The sequence below is a fragment of the Pelophylax lessonae genome (assembly GCF_965119305.1).
Source record: "Pelophylax lessonae genome assembly, chromosome: 7".
NCBI classification, from domain to species: Eukaryota; Metazoa; Chordata; class Amphibia; order Anura; family Ranidae; genus Pelophylax; species Pelophylax lessonae.
This window is the reverse complement of record NC_138774.1, coordinates 88,872,609-88,892,518: the sequence shown is the minus strand read 5'-3', so window position 1 is coordinate 88,892,518 and position 19,910 is coordinate 88,872,609. Positions and strand designations below refer to the sequence as shown.

The 19,910-nt window shown below is 42.8% G+C and overlaps 1 protein-coding gene across 1 annotated transcript in view; it reads left to right on the top strand.

Annotated features, from left to right (window-relative positions):
* LOC309560500 (uncharacterized protein) overlaps positions 1-19,910 on the top strand; it is a gene marked incomplete at both ends in the record, with an annotated part of 47,185 nt that overhangs the window by 26,132 nt on the left and 1,143 nt on the right. Inside the window, one exon of the mRNA XM_082264132.1 lies at positions 18,184-18,275. Coding sequence (XP_082120258.1) covers positions 18,184-18,275 — 92 coding nt within the window. The remainder of the gene's footprint in view (positions 1-18,183; positions 18,276-19,910) is intronic.

Sequence of the window (19,910 nt, the reverse complement as noted above, 5' to 3'; positions counted from 1 at the left end):
TGATGAGTTTTTTTTTTTTTTTAAAGGGACAGTGTAAAAATAAAATAAAAAATAAAATAAATCATTTTTTTAAAGCGCCCCCGTCCCCGCATGCTAGCGCGCCATAGAAAATGCATAGGTAAGTAGTGCCCACAAATGTAAACAGTGTTCAAATCACACATGTGAGGTATCGCCGTGATCGTTAGAGCACAAGCAATAATTCTAGCAAAAGTCCTTCTCTGTAACACTAAACTGGTAACCGTTAAGAAATTTTAAAGCATCGCCAATGGAGATTTTTAAGTACCGTAGTTAGTGTCGCCATTCCACGAGTGCGTGCAATTTTAAAGTGTAACATGTGAGGTATCTATTTACTCGGCGTAACATCATCTTTCACAATATACAAAAAATGAGGCTAACTTTACTGTTTAATTTTTTTAATTTAGTGAAGTGTATTTTATAAAAAAGAAATTGTGTTTGAAAAACCGCTGCGCAAATACCGTGTGACATAAAAAATTGCAACAACCGCCATTTTATTCTCCAGAGTCTCTGGTAAAAAAAAAGTATATAATATTTGGGGGTTCTAAGTAAAGCAAAAAATACTGGTTTTACCTTGTAAGCAACAAATCTCAGCAATAGGCCTGCTCTTTAACCACTTACCGCATATCAACGTACCGGTACGTCAGTACACTTTGCGGGGTTATACCGGGATGATGCCTCTAGTTAGAGGCATCATCCCGGTACCGTGGCTTGAAGCCGGCGGTCAGCTTTCCATCGGTAACGACCGATGCGGCTCGGGAGCCACTCGATCGTTACCCGGGGGGCGCTGCCTTCCGTGGCTTTGCTCGGGGCTCCCGTCCCACCGGGAGCCCCAAGCACCCAGCCGACACGTCCGCCAGCTGGATGGAGTCCCAATGAATGCCGGTAACGGCATAGATCGGGTCTCCGATGACGTAACCCGGAGTCGGCGTCCATGACGTCACTTCCAGGTTACTGTGCTGCAAAAGGCGGCAGATTTGAAAAACGGCTGTATGCAAAAATGCCGTTTACGGCGTTTTGCATACAGGGAAGTGTAGTGGAGGGGTCTAGGGTCTTTTAGACCCTCGATCCCTCCATAAAGTGTACCTGTCACTACATATTGGTGTCACAAGGGATGTTTACATTGCTTGTGACAGCAATAAAAGTGATCAGATTTTTTTTTTTTTTTTAAAACCTGTAATAAAGTTTAAAAAAAAGAAAAAATAAATAGGAGAAAAAAAAAATTTAGCCGCCCCCGTCACCGTTAGCTCGCACACAAAAAAAACGTATACACAAGTCGAGCCGCGAATGAAATCGCTGTTCAAACCCCACATGTGAGGTATCGCCGCGATCGCCAGAGCGTGGGCAATAATTAAAAAAAAAGAGCTATACTCTAACTCTAAACTGGTAACCGTTAAATAAATTTAAAGCATCGCAGATTGAGATCTCTATTGACCGTAGTTTGTCGCCATCCCATGGGGGGGCGCAATTTTAAACCATAACATGTTGGGTATCCATTTACTCGGCGTGACATCATCTTTCACAATATACAAAAAAAATGGGCTAACTTTACTGTTTAGTATTTTTTAAATGCAGTGAAATGTGATTTTTCAAATTTTTTCCAAAAAAATGGCGTTTTAAAGACCGCTGCGCAAATACCGCGTGACAAAAAATTTTGCAATGACCGACATTTTATTCTCCAGAGTCTTTGCTAAAAAATATATATATATATAATGTTTGGGGGTTCTAAGTAGTTTTCTAGGAAAAAATACTGGTTTTAACTTGTAAACAAAAAGTGTCCGAAATAGGGCTGGGGCTTAAGTGGTTAAGTGGTTAATAAAAAACAAAAAACGCTGACCCGCACAAAAAAAGCCCACCGCCGGCCGAACACAACTGGTTCCGTCAAGGTACACAGCCATCTGACAGGTAAACATAGGCTACTCATCGACATCACCAGGTGTCCCCACTCCCATGTCTTCCTGTTATTGGGCAACTATCATTCACTATCATTTTCTGAGAGGCATTTTTAATCCATGGAAGACTTTATTTTTTGGAATATGATACAAAAAAGTTTTTCCTTTTTTGTTTACACAAAGTTGAAATTTTTTACATTTCTTACACATGTCATGGGTATATGTGGAATTACATCGGAAAACACATTCTGCTACATCTCTCGAGTATGGGGATACCATATGTGAGAGACTTTTTAGCAGTCTGGCCACGTACTGGCCCCCAAAATCCAAAGACCACCTTCAGGCTTTCAAGGGACATTAATTACACATTGGATTTCCTGACAAACTATCATATTTTCGGTGGCCCTAAATGTCACGACAATATGAATACCCCCTAAATGACCTCTGTTTGGAAAGTAGACACCCCAAGGTAATTGTTGAGAAGCATGCTGAGTCTTTGGAAGATTTTTTTTGCCTTTATTTACACAAAGTTGTCACTTTAGTAAGATATTTCTCACACACGTCATAAGTATACATAGCATTACACCCCAAAACACATTCTGCTACTTCTCCTGAGTATGGGGATACCACATGTGTGAAACTTTTTTGAGAGCCTAGCCGTGTATAGGAACCTAAAATCCAATGAGCACTTTAAGTCTTTTATTTCTTGCGCATTTTTTTTTCTGACTACCTATTACAGTTTAAGAGGCCCTAAAATGCCAAGACAGTAGAAAAAAAACATAGTTGACCCATTTTTGGAAAGTAGACACTTCAAGGTATTTTTATAAAAAAATTGAAAAATATGCTCCCAAAAACACTTTAATGGAATAAGTGTTCAAATAAAAATGTGCCAAAAATACAATATTCCAACAAATAATCATAAAAGATAAACGCATATAAAGTGTAATTGTGCACAAAATAAATCACATAAAGTCCATTAATCAAATGTGCTAAAATAGTGACAGGGGTGAAGAAAAGAGCTCCGTGCTCAATGTTGAACACCGCTTATATCCACCACCTGCGTGATCCCTCTCCCATTAGCTGGTAACTCACCCAAACAAGATGCCCCCATTTGCATGGTCAGGGTTACAAGCACAATGTTGAAACACTGTTAAGTGTAGGGGTCCTCCTTAAATAATTTCCCCTCTTGCATGTACATATAGGGAAAAACAAAGGGGAATCCACTAGTGTAATACAGTTTAAAACTCTAAAATGTTATTGTTAAAACATAGTAGTTTCACTCACATAAACCGCATAACTGCAAAGTGTTTGCTAAGAGGCATGATGAGAATTTTGCAGATCTAATTTTTTGTCACAAGGTTTTAAAAAATCAAAAAAGAACATAAAAAACAATGTAACTTCACTTTTGTCTTAAACTATGATACGTCCCCACTGATGTAACTTCACTCAACCTGCGTTTCTGACACTGCTCCTCTTAATGCTTTTGTCTTAAACTATGGCATGTGTAAAGCTGTCCACTTCACCCATTTCTGAATCTCTAAAACCTGCTTTTCCATGTTCTGTTAAATATGTTGTGTTTATTTTGTTTAAGCATCTGTAGACTGTTCTTTGCTATGTTTTCTCTTACCTTTAATTATTACCTCTTTTATGGCCTCTAGCCTTTGGAGTCATCTCTATTAAGTGTCCCATATAAATCAGTTTGTGAAGTGAAATTCCTGGTCAGTGTAGCCAGCCTTCCCTTATCAACTCTTGATTAATTAATTGTAAAGAACCCTCCCCCATCTCTAACAGTATATAAGAAACCATTTTCTGGGGAAGGCACGTGTGCCAGGGGGGCATGTTTGCTTTGGGGGCTCTTTTCTCAAAGTGGGGCGTTTTTCTATAAGGGGGAAGCACTTCTGAATCTGCACTTTGAGAATGCACAAAGTGAATGAACACAGGAAAGGCTGAGATATACACCACATAGACTGCAGGTAATCTTTTTTAGCCCTTCAGCTCTCTCCTTGTAAAATGCACTCTCTACCACTCGTTCTGACAGCAGTGTCCTCTATCCTTAAACTCTCTCTGCTTCACCCCTCTTCTCCACCCCACAGCTTATATATATCACCCTCACTTCTGTCCTCACCTTATTACTGCACTCACCATCTCCTGCTATTTCTAAATCCACATGCACACAAATCCTCGGGGACACTGAGGCATGTCCCCTCATATAAATCACACTCTCATATTACCACCCTCACCTTTCTGCTTCTCCTAGCCTCTGAAGACATATCCCCAAACCCTGGTCCTCCATCATTTACCCGTGCTCAACACACTACTTACCCTACACCCTCTGGTTGCAGTCGCAGTCAGCACAATCTAGTTCCCATCTCTCTTCTTCCCAAGACCAGACTCCCTTTCTCTTGCGCCCTTTGGAACGCCCGCTCTGTCTGTAATAAACTCACCTCTCTCCATGACCTTTTCATCGCTAACTCATTTAATCTACTCGCCATCACCGAAACCTGGCTTCACGAAGCCGACACTGCCTCTTCTGCTGCCCTATCCCAAGGTGGTCTTCTATGGACTCACTCCCCTAGACCCAATGGACGCAAGGGAGGGGGTGTCGGGATCCTTCTAGCCCCATATAGCACCTTTCAGGTACTTCACCCACCTCCCTCTCTGTCACTCTCCTCATTTGAGGTACACTGCATTTCTCTAAGGATAGCTGTGATCTACCGCCTCCCTGGACCAGTATCAACCTTTCTTGACGACTTCTCTGCCTGGCTACCCTACTTTCTCTCTTCCGAAATCCCCACAATCATTGTCGGCGACTTCAACATCCCTATTAATACTAACACTCCTACCACTTCCAAACTTCTCAGTCTAACCTCCTCCTTTGACCTGAAGCAATGGATACATGCTTCTACTCACTCTGAAGGCATATCCTTGACCTCGTTTTCTCCCACCTTTGCACTCCGCACAACCTTTCAAACAATCCTTTCCCTCTCTCTGATTACTACCTTATTAGTTTCCCTCTCTCCCTCTCCTCCACCTCCTCTTCCTCCAGCTACCGTACAGTTACCCGCAGAAACCTACGCCATCTCAACCCTTCTCTTCTCTACTCTACTACCGACCACCTCTATGACAAAATCGCACATCCCTGTTCTGCGCCAACCTAGCCACTTCTGTCTACAACACTTCACTCTTAGCCTCCCTGGACACACCGGACACCGAATCAGGCCTCGACCCCTTCAACCTTGGCAAACCGATAAAACTAGAAGTCTGAAAAAGCATAGCCGCACTCTTGAGCGCCTATGGCGTAAGACTAGGTCTCAGAAGGATTTCAACCAATATAAATCTGCCCTCCAAAAATACAATTCCAGTCTCCACACTGCCAAACAGACCTATTTTATCACTCTCATTAACAGCTTGTCATCCCGCCCCCGGCAACTCTTCGCTACCTTTAACTATCTACTCCGTCCTCCACTACCCCCTCCCACCGACTCACTCACTGCCCAGGAGATTGCCTACCACTTCAAACAGAAGATTGATACAATTGGTAAGGAGATCGTTGCTGCTCAGATACCTTCCATGCCTTATGCTTCACGCCCACAGGTGCGATCATTACTTCCCTCATTCAACCCCGCCACTACAGATGAGGTTGCTAAACTACTTGCTAATGTCCACTTAACCACCTGCCCTCTGGATCCTGTTCCCTCGCAAATGCTACGTTCACCTTCTGGCCCTATTCTACACTCTCTAACCCACATCTTCAATCTCTCCCTCTCTTCTGGCATCTTCCCCAACTCCCTAAAACATGCACTAGTCAGCCCCATACTTAAAAAGCCCTCACTGGACACAACCGATGTGAACAACCTACGCCCTATTTCCTTGCTCCCCTTTTCATCCAAACTCCTCGAACGTCTAGTCTACAACCGACTGTGCGACCACCTTGCCGAGAATAGCCTCCTTTATCCCCTTCAGTCTGGATTTTGGCCTCAACACTCCACTGAAACTGCTCTCCTAAAACTGACAAACTATCTACTAACGGCCAGAACCAATGGACACTATTCTGTACTCCTACTTCTGGACCTTTCTGCTGCCTTTGATACGGTCGACCATCTCCTCCTCCTCAAAAAACTCCATGCCTTTGGTCTCCGTGACTGCACTGGTTATCTTCCTACTTATCCAACCGCACCTTTAGCGTTATGTACAATTCTACTTCCTCCTCTCCTCTTCCCTTCTCTGTTGGGGTCCCCCAAGGCTCTGTTCTTGGACCCCTCCTATTTTCAATCTACACCTCCTCTCTGGGTCAGTTGATAGCCTCCCACAGCTTCCAATACCATCTCTACGCTGACGATACCCAAATCTATCTATCCCCCCTTAGCTCTCTCCCTCAGTCTCCTCACATATCACTAATTTACTATCAGATATATCAGTCTTGATGTCTCACCACTTCCTCAAACTCAATCCATCCAAAACCAAGCTTATAATTTTTCCTCCACCACGTGCCCCCTCCCCTGATTTCTCCGTCAATATCGATGGCATTACTATCAGCCCATCCCCGCATGCCAAGGTCTTAGGTGTTGTCCTGGACTCTGAACTCTCCTTCAAACCCCACATCCAATCGCTGTCCAAATCTTGACGCCTCAGCCTCCTCAAAATCTCCAAAATACGCCCCTTTCTAACCAAAGACACAACAAAACTCCTAGTTCACTCCCTGGTCATCTCGTGCCTCGACTACAGCAATTCCCTTCTCGTTGGCATATCTCTACACAGGCTATCCCCCCTTCAATCCATCATGAATGCTGCCACCAGACTCATCCACCTTACCAATTGCTCAGTGTCCGCTGCTCCTCTCTGTCAAGCCCTCCACTGGCTTCCGCTCACCCAACGAATTCAATTCAAAATACTTGCAACATCTTACAAAGCAATCCACAGCTTAGCCCCTAGCTACATCACCAGCCTCGTCCCAAAATACCAACCTAATCACTCTCTTCGTTCCTCTCAAAACCTCCTGCTCTCTAGCCCCCTCGTCGCCTCCTCCCATGCTCGTCTCCAGGACTTTTCCAGAGCCTCTCCAATCCTATGGAACTCCTTACCCTTATCTGTCCAATTATCTCCTACTCTATTAGCTTTTAGGAGATCTCTGAAAGCCCTCCTTTTCAGAGAAGCCTATCCTACCAACACCTAACAAATGTACCTCCATTTTCTCCATCAACCCATCCCCCACAGTTATTGCCTTTTGTTTCACTTGACCCTCCCTTCTAGATTGTAAGCTCTAATGAGCAGGGCCCTCTACTTCCTCCTGTTTTGAACTGTATTGTAACTGTATTGTCTTCCCTCACATAGCGCTGCGCAAACTGTTGGCGCTATATAAATCCTGTATTATAATAATATATTATAATAATAAAAAATACATTTCTCTTTTCTTTCTTCATTTTTCAAAACCTGTGGCAACCTTTAAACTGTCCTGCCACACGCCTAATGTTTGGCATGGATGTAATGTTCTTTTTTTCGTTCTGCCTGTGGGCTAAACAAAACAAAAAAATGTACCTAAAAGACTCATCCATTCACATTGAACGATGTGGATGAAGAAATCTCTGCCAGAAAAAGTTTATGTCCAACATTAGAAGCTTCTGCCACACATCCACCCACTCTTCTCATGTAGGGCATACATGTAATGTTCTGTTTTTTGTTCAGCCTTTGGTTTGAATGGAAAAAAAAAGGAACCCAACAGATTCCTCCGTTCACATTGATCAATGTACAGATGAAGAAAACTCTGCCAGAAAAAGGTGAAAAAAGTATATGCCTAGCATAGGAGCTACTGCCCCCTGATGACCCCATGCTCCTAAAGCCGGACATACATGTTCTTTTTTTTTCATTACTGCAGATGGAGAAATCTTTCCCTGAAGCGCTGCAGGCATTGATGTATTTATTCTGACAGTAGCACCCTGCTGCTGTCAGAATACACAGACCAGGGATGTAGCTGATGAGCGTTCCTGAAAAGCAAACAATATAACATTAACTTAATACAACAACACCTTTTTTTTGTAACAGCTTTTCAGAGCAATAACCTTTCCATCCCTTGATTTTAGAGTCTATCAAAATGTGATAGACAGTTTCCTGACTATCTAACAGGATTAGAGACCCTTTTTGTGCTAAATTTTGTGGACCCTTATACTGTGCCATGCTGCATCCCAGACTAATAGTCCACTACCATGTGGTAGCAATGGAAGCAGTCCTTGAGGCAGAGGTTTAGGTTGTTTAGGACACCAGGGACAAAAAAAAAAAAAAACAGGTGTTACGCCTTATTCCGTGTTTACTACAGACACAACATGTTTTTTTGGGGTGACTTTTGTGTTGGGGTAGCTTGGAGGACATCTGGAAAATGCCTCTCATTTAGCCATTTAACAGCATCTGGATTTGGGCTTTATGCCACAGCGCCTTCTGGATACAAAAGGGCTGAGATTATCAATTCCTGAGATTTTAGGAAAGATCCAATTCTTCCAGTAGATTTGTAAATAACATATTGTAAAGAGGCTTCATGTCTGGGTGAATGGAAGACAGGATGAATACATCATGTCTGTCCTTTCATCTAACTGCTAGTAGTTATTCATTCCGTAAGCAGGCTTTCTCCCCCTTTGTAAGTGGGGTGTGGGGTGTTAACAAGTCGTTGTGGGAAGCAAATAGGTCAATGGTGCGCAGCAGCCAATTTTTTTTTTTTGGAACAAATTTCTAAAAAGAGGCATGTTTGCATAAAAGCTGGCCACGTAGACATGGTACCCAGGATTGGACAAGGATGACAACAAGTCCCACAGTAGCTTACCACTGCTCCTCATGTAGTCGGGGCATCGGAGGTGCTCCACTTGACTGTCTTTTTCCTCATAAATTTTAAATTGGTATGTGTAGCCTGTGGCCCTCTAACAGAGCTTATACATTTAGACCCAGTATCTGGCACCCTTGCTGGGGAGATATTGCTTGATTGCAAGTCCGCCAGGAAAATGTACAAGGGTCTATGCAGATGTTTTGTTGGAGGTTGTATACACATCTGCAAGATTCTGGGACAGGTAATTTATGAGGGCCTGAATTTTGTGGAGATGATCATAGTCAGGGTCACTCCGGGGACAACAGAGGTTATTGCCACTGAAATGCATAAATTGTATTATTGTCTCATATCTTTTCCTGGCCATTGCAGCAGAGAACAAAGGCATATAGTAAATTGGGTCTGTGGACCAATATGACCGCAATTAATTTTTTTTTCTGTACAGTAATGCTATTGTTAAGGGTTAGACCCAAAAAAGTTTAAAATTTGGAAACGGTGATAGGTTTCCACTCAAATGGCCTGGCAAGGTATGCATTTCTGTTGGCAGCATTACTGTTGGACATAAACATTACTTTGTTCCACAATCAAATTTCAGAGGTCTTTAGTGAAAAACAGCCCAAATACGTCAAGGGGCATTGTTAAGTTGGCTATTGCCACCTGAACCCCAAAAGCATTGGCTGTAACCTGCTGACAACCTTGTGCTGTGTCCAATCACAGCAGAGATCAACAGGCTGGACGCCTGCGCGTCACCAAACCAGGAAGTGGTGCCTGGGGATGCCGCCTGCCAGCAGTATATTTACTGTTGCTGGGCGGCAAGTGGTTAAAGCGTTAATAGATAAATATTTTTGCTGAAAATGGAAAATGGCATCCAAATGGATCTCTGGTACATCTGCTTTATTTGTCTAATCCATTTTGAATGGGCTCTTTTCTAAGCAGTTAAATTGAGATGCCAACATATCTGCTTCACACTGAGTTTTTTTTTCCTGGATTGGGCTGGGGGTGTATCTTCAGTTTATAGTTTAATATAAGAATCACAGTCATCATAAACATTTATATGTAAAATACCTGTCTAAATGTTACCACATACCATATATTACAATGACTGTACAATCTACTTTAGACCCACAAACAACTACCTGGTGCAAGGGAGCCTGACTAATTGGATACAAATTGAAAGCATAGTCTAGATGGGTCTCATATTGCATTATTTTCCTAAATCTTCAAGCGAATCTTCACCCCCCCCCCCCCCCCCGATCATCTAAATCTCTGTGCACTGCCACTACCCTCCACAATATCAATTGGTAATTTTTTGTCTGTTTATTTGTTTTTTAAGCTTGTGGCCTAGCTACTCACCACCATTCTTGCATAGGCGAGTCTCTACTGCCTCAGCTTCTTGGGATTCCACATTACATATCCTGGTGGGTGGAGCCGTGATCATTCTCAGGAGCCAGCTACTTGAACCCCGAAAAGACAGCTGGCTTCTGATGACTGAGGAGGACAAACATGGTGGTACTGCTGCACCTGATCAGCAGATCACAGCATGACAACGCTGGAGACACTGGGTAAGTGAGTATTTGAATCCAGCACAACCCAGTCAGGTAAGCGGAGCTAAAAAAATAAAAATAGAAGAGCGACTGAAGTGCAGCTTTAAGTACAAAGTAGATTGTACAGACAGATTGTAGTATGTGTACTGTAATGAGCTTGGGCACAGGCACCATAAGATGTTCGCTTTTACAACGTTTCAAGATTCCTCTTCCTTAGTAAGGGTTCGAGTAGAAGCATTTACAGTGGCTCTAACATCCACTTAGTAAAACTTAGTAAAAGTATAAAGCGAAGACCATATAGCAGCTAATAAAATGGAGCTGCCAACACCTGATATTAAATAGTCCACTAATCGAATAGTCCAGTAAGCACCTGGTAGGAATGAACCATCACTGGAACCAGTGGAACTTTTAAACCATAAGCTCAAGAAAAAACTGACATCCATTGAGAAATGGAAAACGTACACACTGAGTGACCCCTCTTTGGGCCTTCAACAAGAACAAAGAGGAAATCCGGCTGATAAATAGCAGCAGTAGACATCAGGAAACACATGATGGCATGGACCACATATAAAGTGTGAAGAACCTCATCCCCCGGCGTCTGCAGGTTCCCAATATGTGCAGGGAGTCAGAACCATAAGGAACAAACTGAGAAAACAGAACTGAAAGCAGGATTTGAAGAGAACTCTCCACCTAATGCATTTGGTACTAAGAGCCTCCCAAACCACCCCTTAGCTCTGCTACAACTATGTAGCGCTCAGGAAAGCCCAGGAAGTAACAAACAAAAAAAGAGTAATGAAATAAATAATTAAAAAATGTATGGCATAAGTACATTATTCAATAAATAAATCCTGAGGCCCACTTTCCTGTCTGAGGGAGTCACTAGTAGAGGGTACCAACTGGGACTACCCCAGGACACCTACCAGTCAAGCTGCAGGGTCGCCTATGGGTCCAATCTTCATCCATCACATCAAGCTTTGACACAAGGACCTTCAGGGACTCGACTCCACAGCTGGGAATCACTGCCCTATGCATCCTAATGTTTCAAAAGGCAATATATCATTGCACAGGGTTTAGTGCCAACTGGCAACCTTACAGGCCTTAGCTGCATTGTCCAGTGTGTGGTTGGGTTACCATTCCTCTAAGCATTGACAAGCTGTAGGATATAAAGTAGATTTGGTTAAAGCCTGTCTCCTAATCCAAAATGGAACCAAATAGAAGCTGGCTATTTTTGTGCAGAAAGAACAGACATGACCACTACCTTCAGACACTAGCAAAAAACTGAAGCCTCACCTAAGGGGGAGGGCTTATGAAGGTGGCAGCATAACCCTTTTATAATGGATATGTTCAGGGAATTTTTTTCTGCTGGAACGTGGTGGAACTCTAGGGCACTGGCCCTGTGCTTTCCAATCACTACTGTCACTTCTAAACACAGAAGCCCAGCTTCTGTATTTAGAAGTGAGAGGGCTCATGTCCTGTCCATTACACCAAACTCTCCCTGGGTACAGCTGATGTTATGCACAGGGGGCACCAATGGCATCACTAATTCTTTACGTAGCACCATCCTGAACTCTGCACTCTGTGTGTAGCACCCTCCATAACTTTGCACTCTATACATAGCACCCTCCTGAAATCTGCACTCTATACGTAGCATCCTCCTGAACCCTGCACTCTGTATGTAGCCCTCTCATGAGCCCTGCACTCTATACGTAGCACCCTCCTGAACCCTGCACTCTGTATGTAGCACCCTCCTGTACCCTGCATTCTGTATGTAGCACCCTCCTGAACACTGCATTCTGTACGTAGCACCTTCCTGAACCCTGCACGTTGTATGTAGCACCCTCCTGAACCCTGCACTCTATACGTAGCACCCTCCAGAAGCCTGCAGTCTGTATGTAGCACCCTCGTAAACCCTGCATTTTGTATGTAGCACACTGCTGAACCCTGCACTTTGTACATAGCACCCTCCTGAACCCTGCACTCTGTACGTAGCAACCTCCTGAACCCTGCACTCTGTACTTAGCACCCTCCTGAACCCTGCACTCTTATGTAGCATGCTCTTGAAATCTTCACTCTGAACGTAGCACCCTCCTGAACCCTGTATGCTGTACATAGCACCCTCCTGACCCTGCACTCTGTACGTAGCACCCTCCAGAAGCCTGCAGTCTGTATGTAGCACCCTCGTAAACCCTGCATTTTGTATGTAGCACACTGCTGAACCCTGCACTTTGTACATAGCACCCTCCTGAACCCTGCATTCTGTGTGTAGCACCCTCCATAATTTTGCACTCTATACATAGCACCCTCCTGAAATCTGCACTCTATACGTAGCATCCTCCTGAACCCTGCACTCTGGACTTAGCACTCTCATGAAACCTGCACTTTATAAGTAGCACCCTCCTGAACCCTGCACTCTGTATGTAGCACCCTCCTGTACCCTGAATTCTATATGTAGCATCCTCCTGAACACTCTGTACGTAACACCTTCCTGAACCCTGCGCTCTTTACGTGGCACCCTCCTGAACCCTGCACTCTGTACGTAGCCCCCTCCTGAACCCTGCACTCTATACGTAGCACCCTCCTGAACCCTGCACTCTATACGTAGCACTCTCCTGAACCCTGCACTCTTATGTAGCACACTCCTGAACCCTGCCTTTTGTATGTAGCACACTGCTGAACCCTGCACTCTGTATGTAGCACCCTCCTGAACCCTGCACTCTATACGTAGCACCCTCCTGAACCCTGCACTCTATACGTAGCACTCTCCTGAACCCTGCACTCTTATGTAGCATGCTCCTGAACCCTGTACTCTGCATGTAGCACCCTCCTGAACCCTGCACTATATATGTAGCACTCTCCTGAACCATGCACTATATATGAAGCACCATCCTTAACCCTGCACTCTATACGTAGCACCCTCCTAAATCATGCAATCTGTAAGTAGCACCCACATGAACCTTGCATTCTGTAGGTAACACCCTCCTAAACCCTGTACCCTGTACAAAATGCACTCCTGAACTCTCAACACTACAGTGGTGATCGAAAATTTGGGCACCCCAGGTAAAAATTTGTATTAATGTGCATAAAGAAGCCAAGGAAAGATAGAAAAATCTCCAAAAAGCATCAAATTACAGATTAGACATTCTTATAATATGTCAACAAAAGTTAGATTTTATTTCCATCATTGACACTTTCAAAATTACAGAAAACAAAAAAAAAATGGTGTCTGCAAAAGTTTGGGCATCCTGCAGAATTTATAGAATGCACTGCCCCCTTTGCAAGGCTGAGACCTGCCAGTGTCATGGATTGTTCTCAATCATCGTCTAGGAAGACCAAGTGATGTCAATCTCCAAGGTTTTAAATGCCCAGACTCATCTGACCTTGCCCCAACAATCAGCATCATGGGATCTTCTAAGCAGTTGTCTAGAAAACTGAAACTGAAAATAGTTGACGCTCACAAAGCTGGAGAAGGCTATAAGAAGATAGCAAAGTATTTTCACATGTCAATATCCTCTGTTCGGATTGTAATTAAGAAATGGCAGTCATCAGGAACAGTGGAAGTTAAAGCAAGATCTGGAAGACCAAGTAAAATATCAGACAGAACAGCTGGCAGGATTGTGAGAAAAACAATTCAAAACCCACGTTTGACTGCACGATCCCTCCAGAAAGATCTAGCAGACACTGGAGTTGTGGTACACTATTCCACTCTAAAGAGATACTTGTACAAACATGGTCTTCATAGAAGAGTCATCAGAAGAAAACCTCTTCTACGTCCTCACCACAAAAATCAGCGTTTGAACTTTGCAAATGAACATATAGACAAGCCTGATGCATTTTGGAAACAAGTTCTGTGGACCGATGAGGTTAAAATTGAACCTTTTGGCCGGAATGAGCAAAGGTACATTTGGAGAAGGGGCACAGAATTTAATGAAAAGAACCTCTGTCCAACTGTTAACCACTTAACGTCTAGCCACGTAGACCTACGTCGGGGTTATACCGGGATGATGCCTCTAGCTAGAGGCATCATCCCGGTACGTGGTTTGAAGCCGAAGGTCGGCTTTCCGTCGGTAACGACCGATGCGGCTCGATCGTTACCCGGGGGGCGGGAGGGGACGCCCCCCCCCCCTCCCGCCGCCTTCCGTGGCTTTGCTCGGGGCTCCCGTCCCACCGGGAGCCCTGAGCACCCAGCCGGCACGTCCGCCGGCTGGATGGAGTCCCGATGAATGCCGGAAACGGCATCGATCGTGTCTCCGATGACGTAACCCGGAGGCGGCGTCCATGACGTCACTTCCGGGTTACTGTGCTGCAAACGGTGGCAGATTTGAAAAACGGCTGTATGCAAAAAAGGGAAGTGTAGTGGAGGGGTCTAGGGTCTTTTAGACCTTCAATCCCTCCATAAAGTGTACCTGTCACTACATATTGGTGTCACAAGGGATGTTTACATTGCTTGTGACAGCAATAAAAGTGATCAGATTTTATTTTTTTTTTTAAAAACCTGTAATAAAGTTAAAAAAAAAGAAAAAATAAGTAGGAAAAAAAAAATAAAAAAAATTTAGCCGCCCCGTCACCGTTAGCTCGCGCACAAAAAAAAACGTATACGCAAGTCGAGCCGCAAATTAAATCGCTGTTCAAACCACACATGTGAGGTATCGCCGCGATCGTCAGAGCGTGGGCAATAATTAAAAAAAAAAGAGCTACACTCTAAACTGGTAACCGTTAAATAAATTTAAAGCGTCGCAGATTGAGATCTCTATTGACCGTAGTTTGTCGCCATCCCACGGGGGGGAGCAATTTTAAACCGTAACATGTTGGGTATCTATTTACTCGGTGTGACATCATCTTTCACAATATACAAAAAAAATGGGCTAACTTTACTACTTATGATTTTTTTAAATCATAAGTGAAATGTGATTTTTCAAATTTTTTCCAAAAAAATGGCGCTTTAAAGACCGCTGCGCAAATACCGCATGACAAAAAATTTTGCATTGACCGACATTTTATTCTCCAGAGTCTTTGCTAAAAAAATATATATAATGTTTGGGGGTTCTAAGTAGTTTTCTAGGAAAAAATACTGGTTTTAACTTGTAAACAAAAAGTGTCCGAAATAGGGCTGGTGGTAAAGTGGTTAAGCAGGGGGGTGGATCAATCATGCTTTGGGGTTGTATTGCAGCCAGTTGCACAGGGAACATCTCACGAGTAGAAGGAAAAATGGATTCAATAAAATTTCAGCAAATTTTGGATGGTACCTTGATGCCATCTGTGAAAAAGCTGAAGTTAAAGAGAGGATGGCTTCTACAAATGGATAATGATCCTAAACACACCTCGAAATCCACGGGGGATTACATCAAGAGGCATAAACTGAAGGTTTTGCCATGGCCTTCACAATCTCCTGACCTCAACATAATTGAAAATCTATGGATAGACCCTAAAAGAGCAGTGCGTGACAGACAGCCCAGAAATCTCAAAGAACTGGAAGACTTTTGTAAGGAAGAATGGGCAAAGATACCTCAAACAAGAATTGAAAGACTCTTGGCTGGCTACAAAAAGCGTTTACAAGCTGTGATACTTGCCAAAGGGGCAGTACAAGATATTAACTCTGCAGGGTGCCCAAACTTTTGCAGATGCCATTTTTTTGGTTTTCTGTTATTTTGAAAGTGTAAATGATGGAAATAAAATCTAACTTTTGTTGACATATTATAAGAATGTCTAATCTGTAATTTGATGCCTTTTGGAGATTTTTCCATCTTTTCTTGGCTTCTTTATGCACATTAATACAAATTTTTACCTGGGGTGCCCAAACTTTCGATCACCACTGTATATGTAGCACACTCCTGGTATTTAATTAGAAACAAATAACCCTCTAGGATTGGGAATATAAACTCACTGTCATAAAATAGTCAAAAAATATTTAAAAGGTAACATTTATTGATACATCAAGAATAAAAACAACATATCTCTCAAGGTATTTGTGTAGCGGCAAAAGGAGTATAAAATATTGCTATCAATACATAGAAATAAAGTACATAACACTAATGCGTTTCGAAGACTCTTCTTCAGAGGTGTCACAGGATGGTATGAATTACTTTCATTCCATCACAGAGGGTAATGTATATAATACAGGTGCTGCTGAACATTTAAAACCAAGAAATAATATGTCGGTGCTTCTACCACTGATTGGCCGAACCCTCAGACCGTGGGTAACCATCCCTGGTGCTGAGCTACTGAAATCCCCCAAATGAGGCACTGGACAGGACCGCCAGCCTTTGGTTGAGGTCATTGGGTCATGGAGGAAGGTCAAGCATTGAAAGCTAGATTTAAATAGCCACAGATAACAGGTTGGTATATGGATTCCCCAGAAGAGAGGTATCTCTGAGCATAGGTAGTATGCCTCAATGAAGGTAATCTCCAGGGCTTAGTCAGCGTATCATTAGCTTACATGCTATCTAGAAACATCAGATGGAGCTTCTAGATGCCAAGTAAGCTAATGACAGAACCACAAATACTTTGTCAATTCCAGTCACAAGTTGCAGGTGGGTCCTGGGCTGGACCAGGGTCTAGTGCTTAACTGCAGTATTGATTGCCAAGTGGTCTCACAGTATAGAATATGCATACGGGTCTAGCAGCTGTGTCTGGATCACAAGACTGGCTGAACTGAATAGCAAATCCTTTGCTATGTAAAACAGTTCCTATATACTGTATGTATATTAACCCTGTGTTTAGCTGTTCAACATTAAAATAATAATAATATATTAACCACTTGAGGACCGCCCTATAGCAGTTATACTGCTACAGGGCGGCTGCACTGTGCTGCATTACGTATATATAGAGGTAGAGGGAGCAAGTGTGCGCTGCTGGTGGCTTGCTCCCGCTGTGATTCTACACAACAGAAGCCGATCAGCCGGTCCTGTGGATTCAATGTCTGCCGGCACCCGCTGATCGTTCAGTACACAGGCAGAATGGCAGTCATCCTATATAAACAAGGCAGATTGCCGTTCTGTTAGTACAGAAGGCATGGATCCTGTGTTCCTGTAAAGCAGGATTACTGATTCATGCCTTCCACTAGTAAAAGCACCTCCCCCTCTACACTAAAAACACTAGCTAGGCACACGGTTAACCCTTTGATCACCCCTGATGTTAACCCTTTCCCTCCGAGTGTCATTAGTACAGTGACAGTGCATATTTTCAGCACTGATCATTGTATTAGTATCACTGGCTAACAAAAAATGTCAAAAGTGTCAGTTGGTGTTTAATTTGTCTGCTGTAATATCACAGTCCCGCTATAAGTCTCTCGCCGCCATTACTAGTAAAAATAAATAAATAAATATAAATTCCATAAATATATCCCTTAATTTGTAGATGCTATAATGTTTGCGCAAATCAGTCAATATACGCTTATTGGGATTTTTTTTTACAAAAAACATGTAGCAGAATACATATTGGTCTAAATTATTGAAGAAAATCGATTTTTTACATTTTTTATTATATATGTTTTATAGCAAAAAGTAAAAAATTGTTTTCTTTTTTTCTTTTTCAAAATTGTTGGTCTTGTTTTGTTTATGGCAGAAAATAAAAAAAAGGCAGAAGTGATAAAATACCACAAAAAGAAAGCTCTATTCGTGGGAAAAAAAGGACGTAAATCTTATTTGGGTACAGTGTCGCACGACCGCGCAATTGTCAGTTAAAGTAACAGTGCCATATTGCAAAAAAATGGCCGGGTCCTGAAGGGGCATAAGTCTTCTGGAGCTTAAGTGGTTAATAACATTTTCTGGACACATTCAAGTTTAAAATAAGCAAGTATTATTATTAAATATGATATATAACTAAAACATATTTTTATAAGGTCTAGTGTTATTCTCAAGAATTAAAAGCTCAATATTAATACGCACATTAGTGAGCAATAGAAATAAAATACATTTTTTTTACCACACAGCACCATGCCAATCTCTATCCATGGAGTGGATCATTCTCATAGTTGTTTTAACTGCCTTCGCTACAAGTCTTCTTTTCGTGCTTCTGGTTACGGTAAGATCATGTTTATTTGGTTTTTTTTTTTTAATTCTTTAAAAAACGAATGACTTATTTGATAAGTTAAAGTAAAACTAAAGGCAAAACTTTTTTTTTTTTAGTTTTGGATAGAGTGGAGAGGGATCACAACACTTGTTAGTTTTTATTGCTTTATGTGACTCCACTAAGGAGACTCATCCTATCTATTTGCCCTGTTTACCATTATCATTGAATGTGAAAGTAAAAGAAAGTCCCAAATTTGTGGTTGTCCCTAGAAAAATAATAGAGGGGAAATCTTCCAATGGGGACACTAGTTCTGGTGACCTGGGGGTCCCCAAGGAATTCCTTTAATTTGCAGGGATTTCCTCTCACTTCCTGTTTGGCTATGGGACAGGAAGTGAAGGGAAATCTCCGCAATGGGACACAGATGGCGAAAAAAAAAATCTGAGGGGGCTTGTAAGCCTCCCTTCCTCTATCCAAGATGAAAAAATAAAAGTTTTGTCTATAGTTCTACTTTAGGGCTCTTTCACGGCGGATCGATCCCCGCTGAGCAGAGCATGGTCCACAACAGAATTCGGACCGTGTGAAAGGGGCCTTAAGGTACAATGAGTGTATGCATACAATTGCTGACATCGAAGTGTACTGGTGGAAAGGTGCTATGGACTACAAAAACTTACAGACACACACACACACTAAAACCTCACAGTCCAATCTTTTAGGAGGTTTTGTCTTATTCATCCCAAACTGGACATCATTATCGCTGGTGTTAAAGCGGAGTTCCACCCTAAAATTAAACTTACCTCCATCTTCTCGCTCCGGGTCACCTAAAAAACAAATGGATAATCGCAATTTGTTTTTGTTTTTACTTACCTGGTTTAGAGGAAAATATACTTACCTTACTTCCTCTTCCTCCCCTCGGCGGCCACGGCGATTCGTCACTTCCTGGCTTTGCAATGATTCCTGGGAGCTGAACGTCATCCCTCCCAGGAATCAATGTGCCTACACCGGCCCCAACATCAGTTCCGGTGCAGGCTCCATCATACCTTGCTAAACAGCTTCTGGGCATGCCCAGAAGCTGTGCAGGGATGTTGCCGCGGCACCGGAAGTGACGGCGGGGCCGGTGCAGTGCATCGTGGGACCGAAGAAGACGGAAGAAGACACAGAAGAGGATCGCGCTGGCTTCAGCTGCCCACACCTGAGATGGCAGCGCTGGACAATACATTTTCAAGGTAAGTATTTCTTCTTGCAGGTAAGTGCGACCCGGGACAGATCAGAGGCTAGCCATTGTGGAATGCACTAGCCCTGACTGTCCCGGGGGTATTTTTATAAAAAAAAAAAATGTCCCAGGGTGGAACTTCGCTTTAAACAGGCAAAATTATTTATTACAGGTATTTATATAGCGCTATCAACTTACACAGTGCTTTACATATATATTGTTTTTGCTCTTAAGGAGCTTACAATTTTAGCCCCTACCTTACAGGCCAATTTAGGCAGGAGCCAATTAATCGATCAGTATGTCAGGAATCCCACAGAAGCACGGGGAGAACATGCAAACTCCATGTAGGTAGTGTCAAAGTTAGGATGTGAACCACTGGTAATGTTGCAAGGCAGGAGTGCTAACTACTAAGCCCATGTGCTGTCCAAACATCTAAC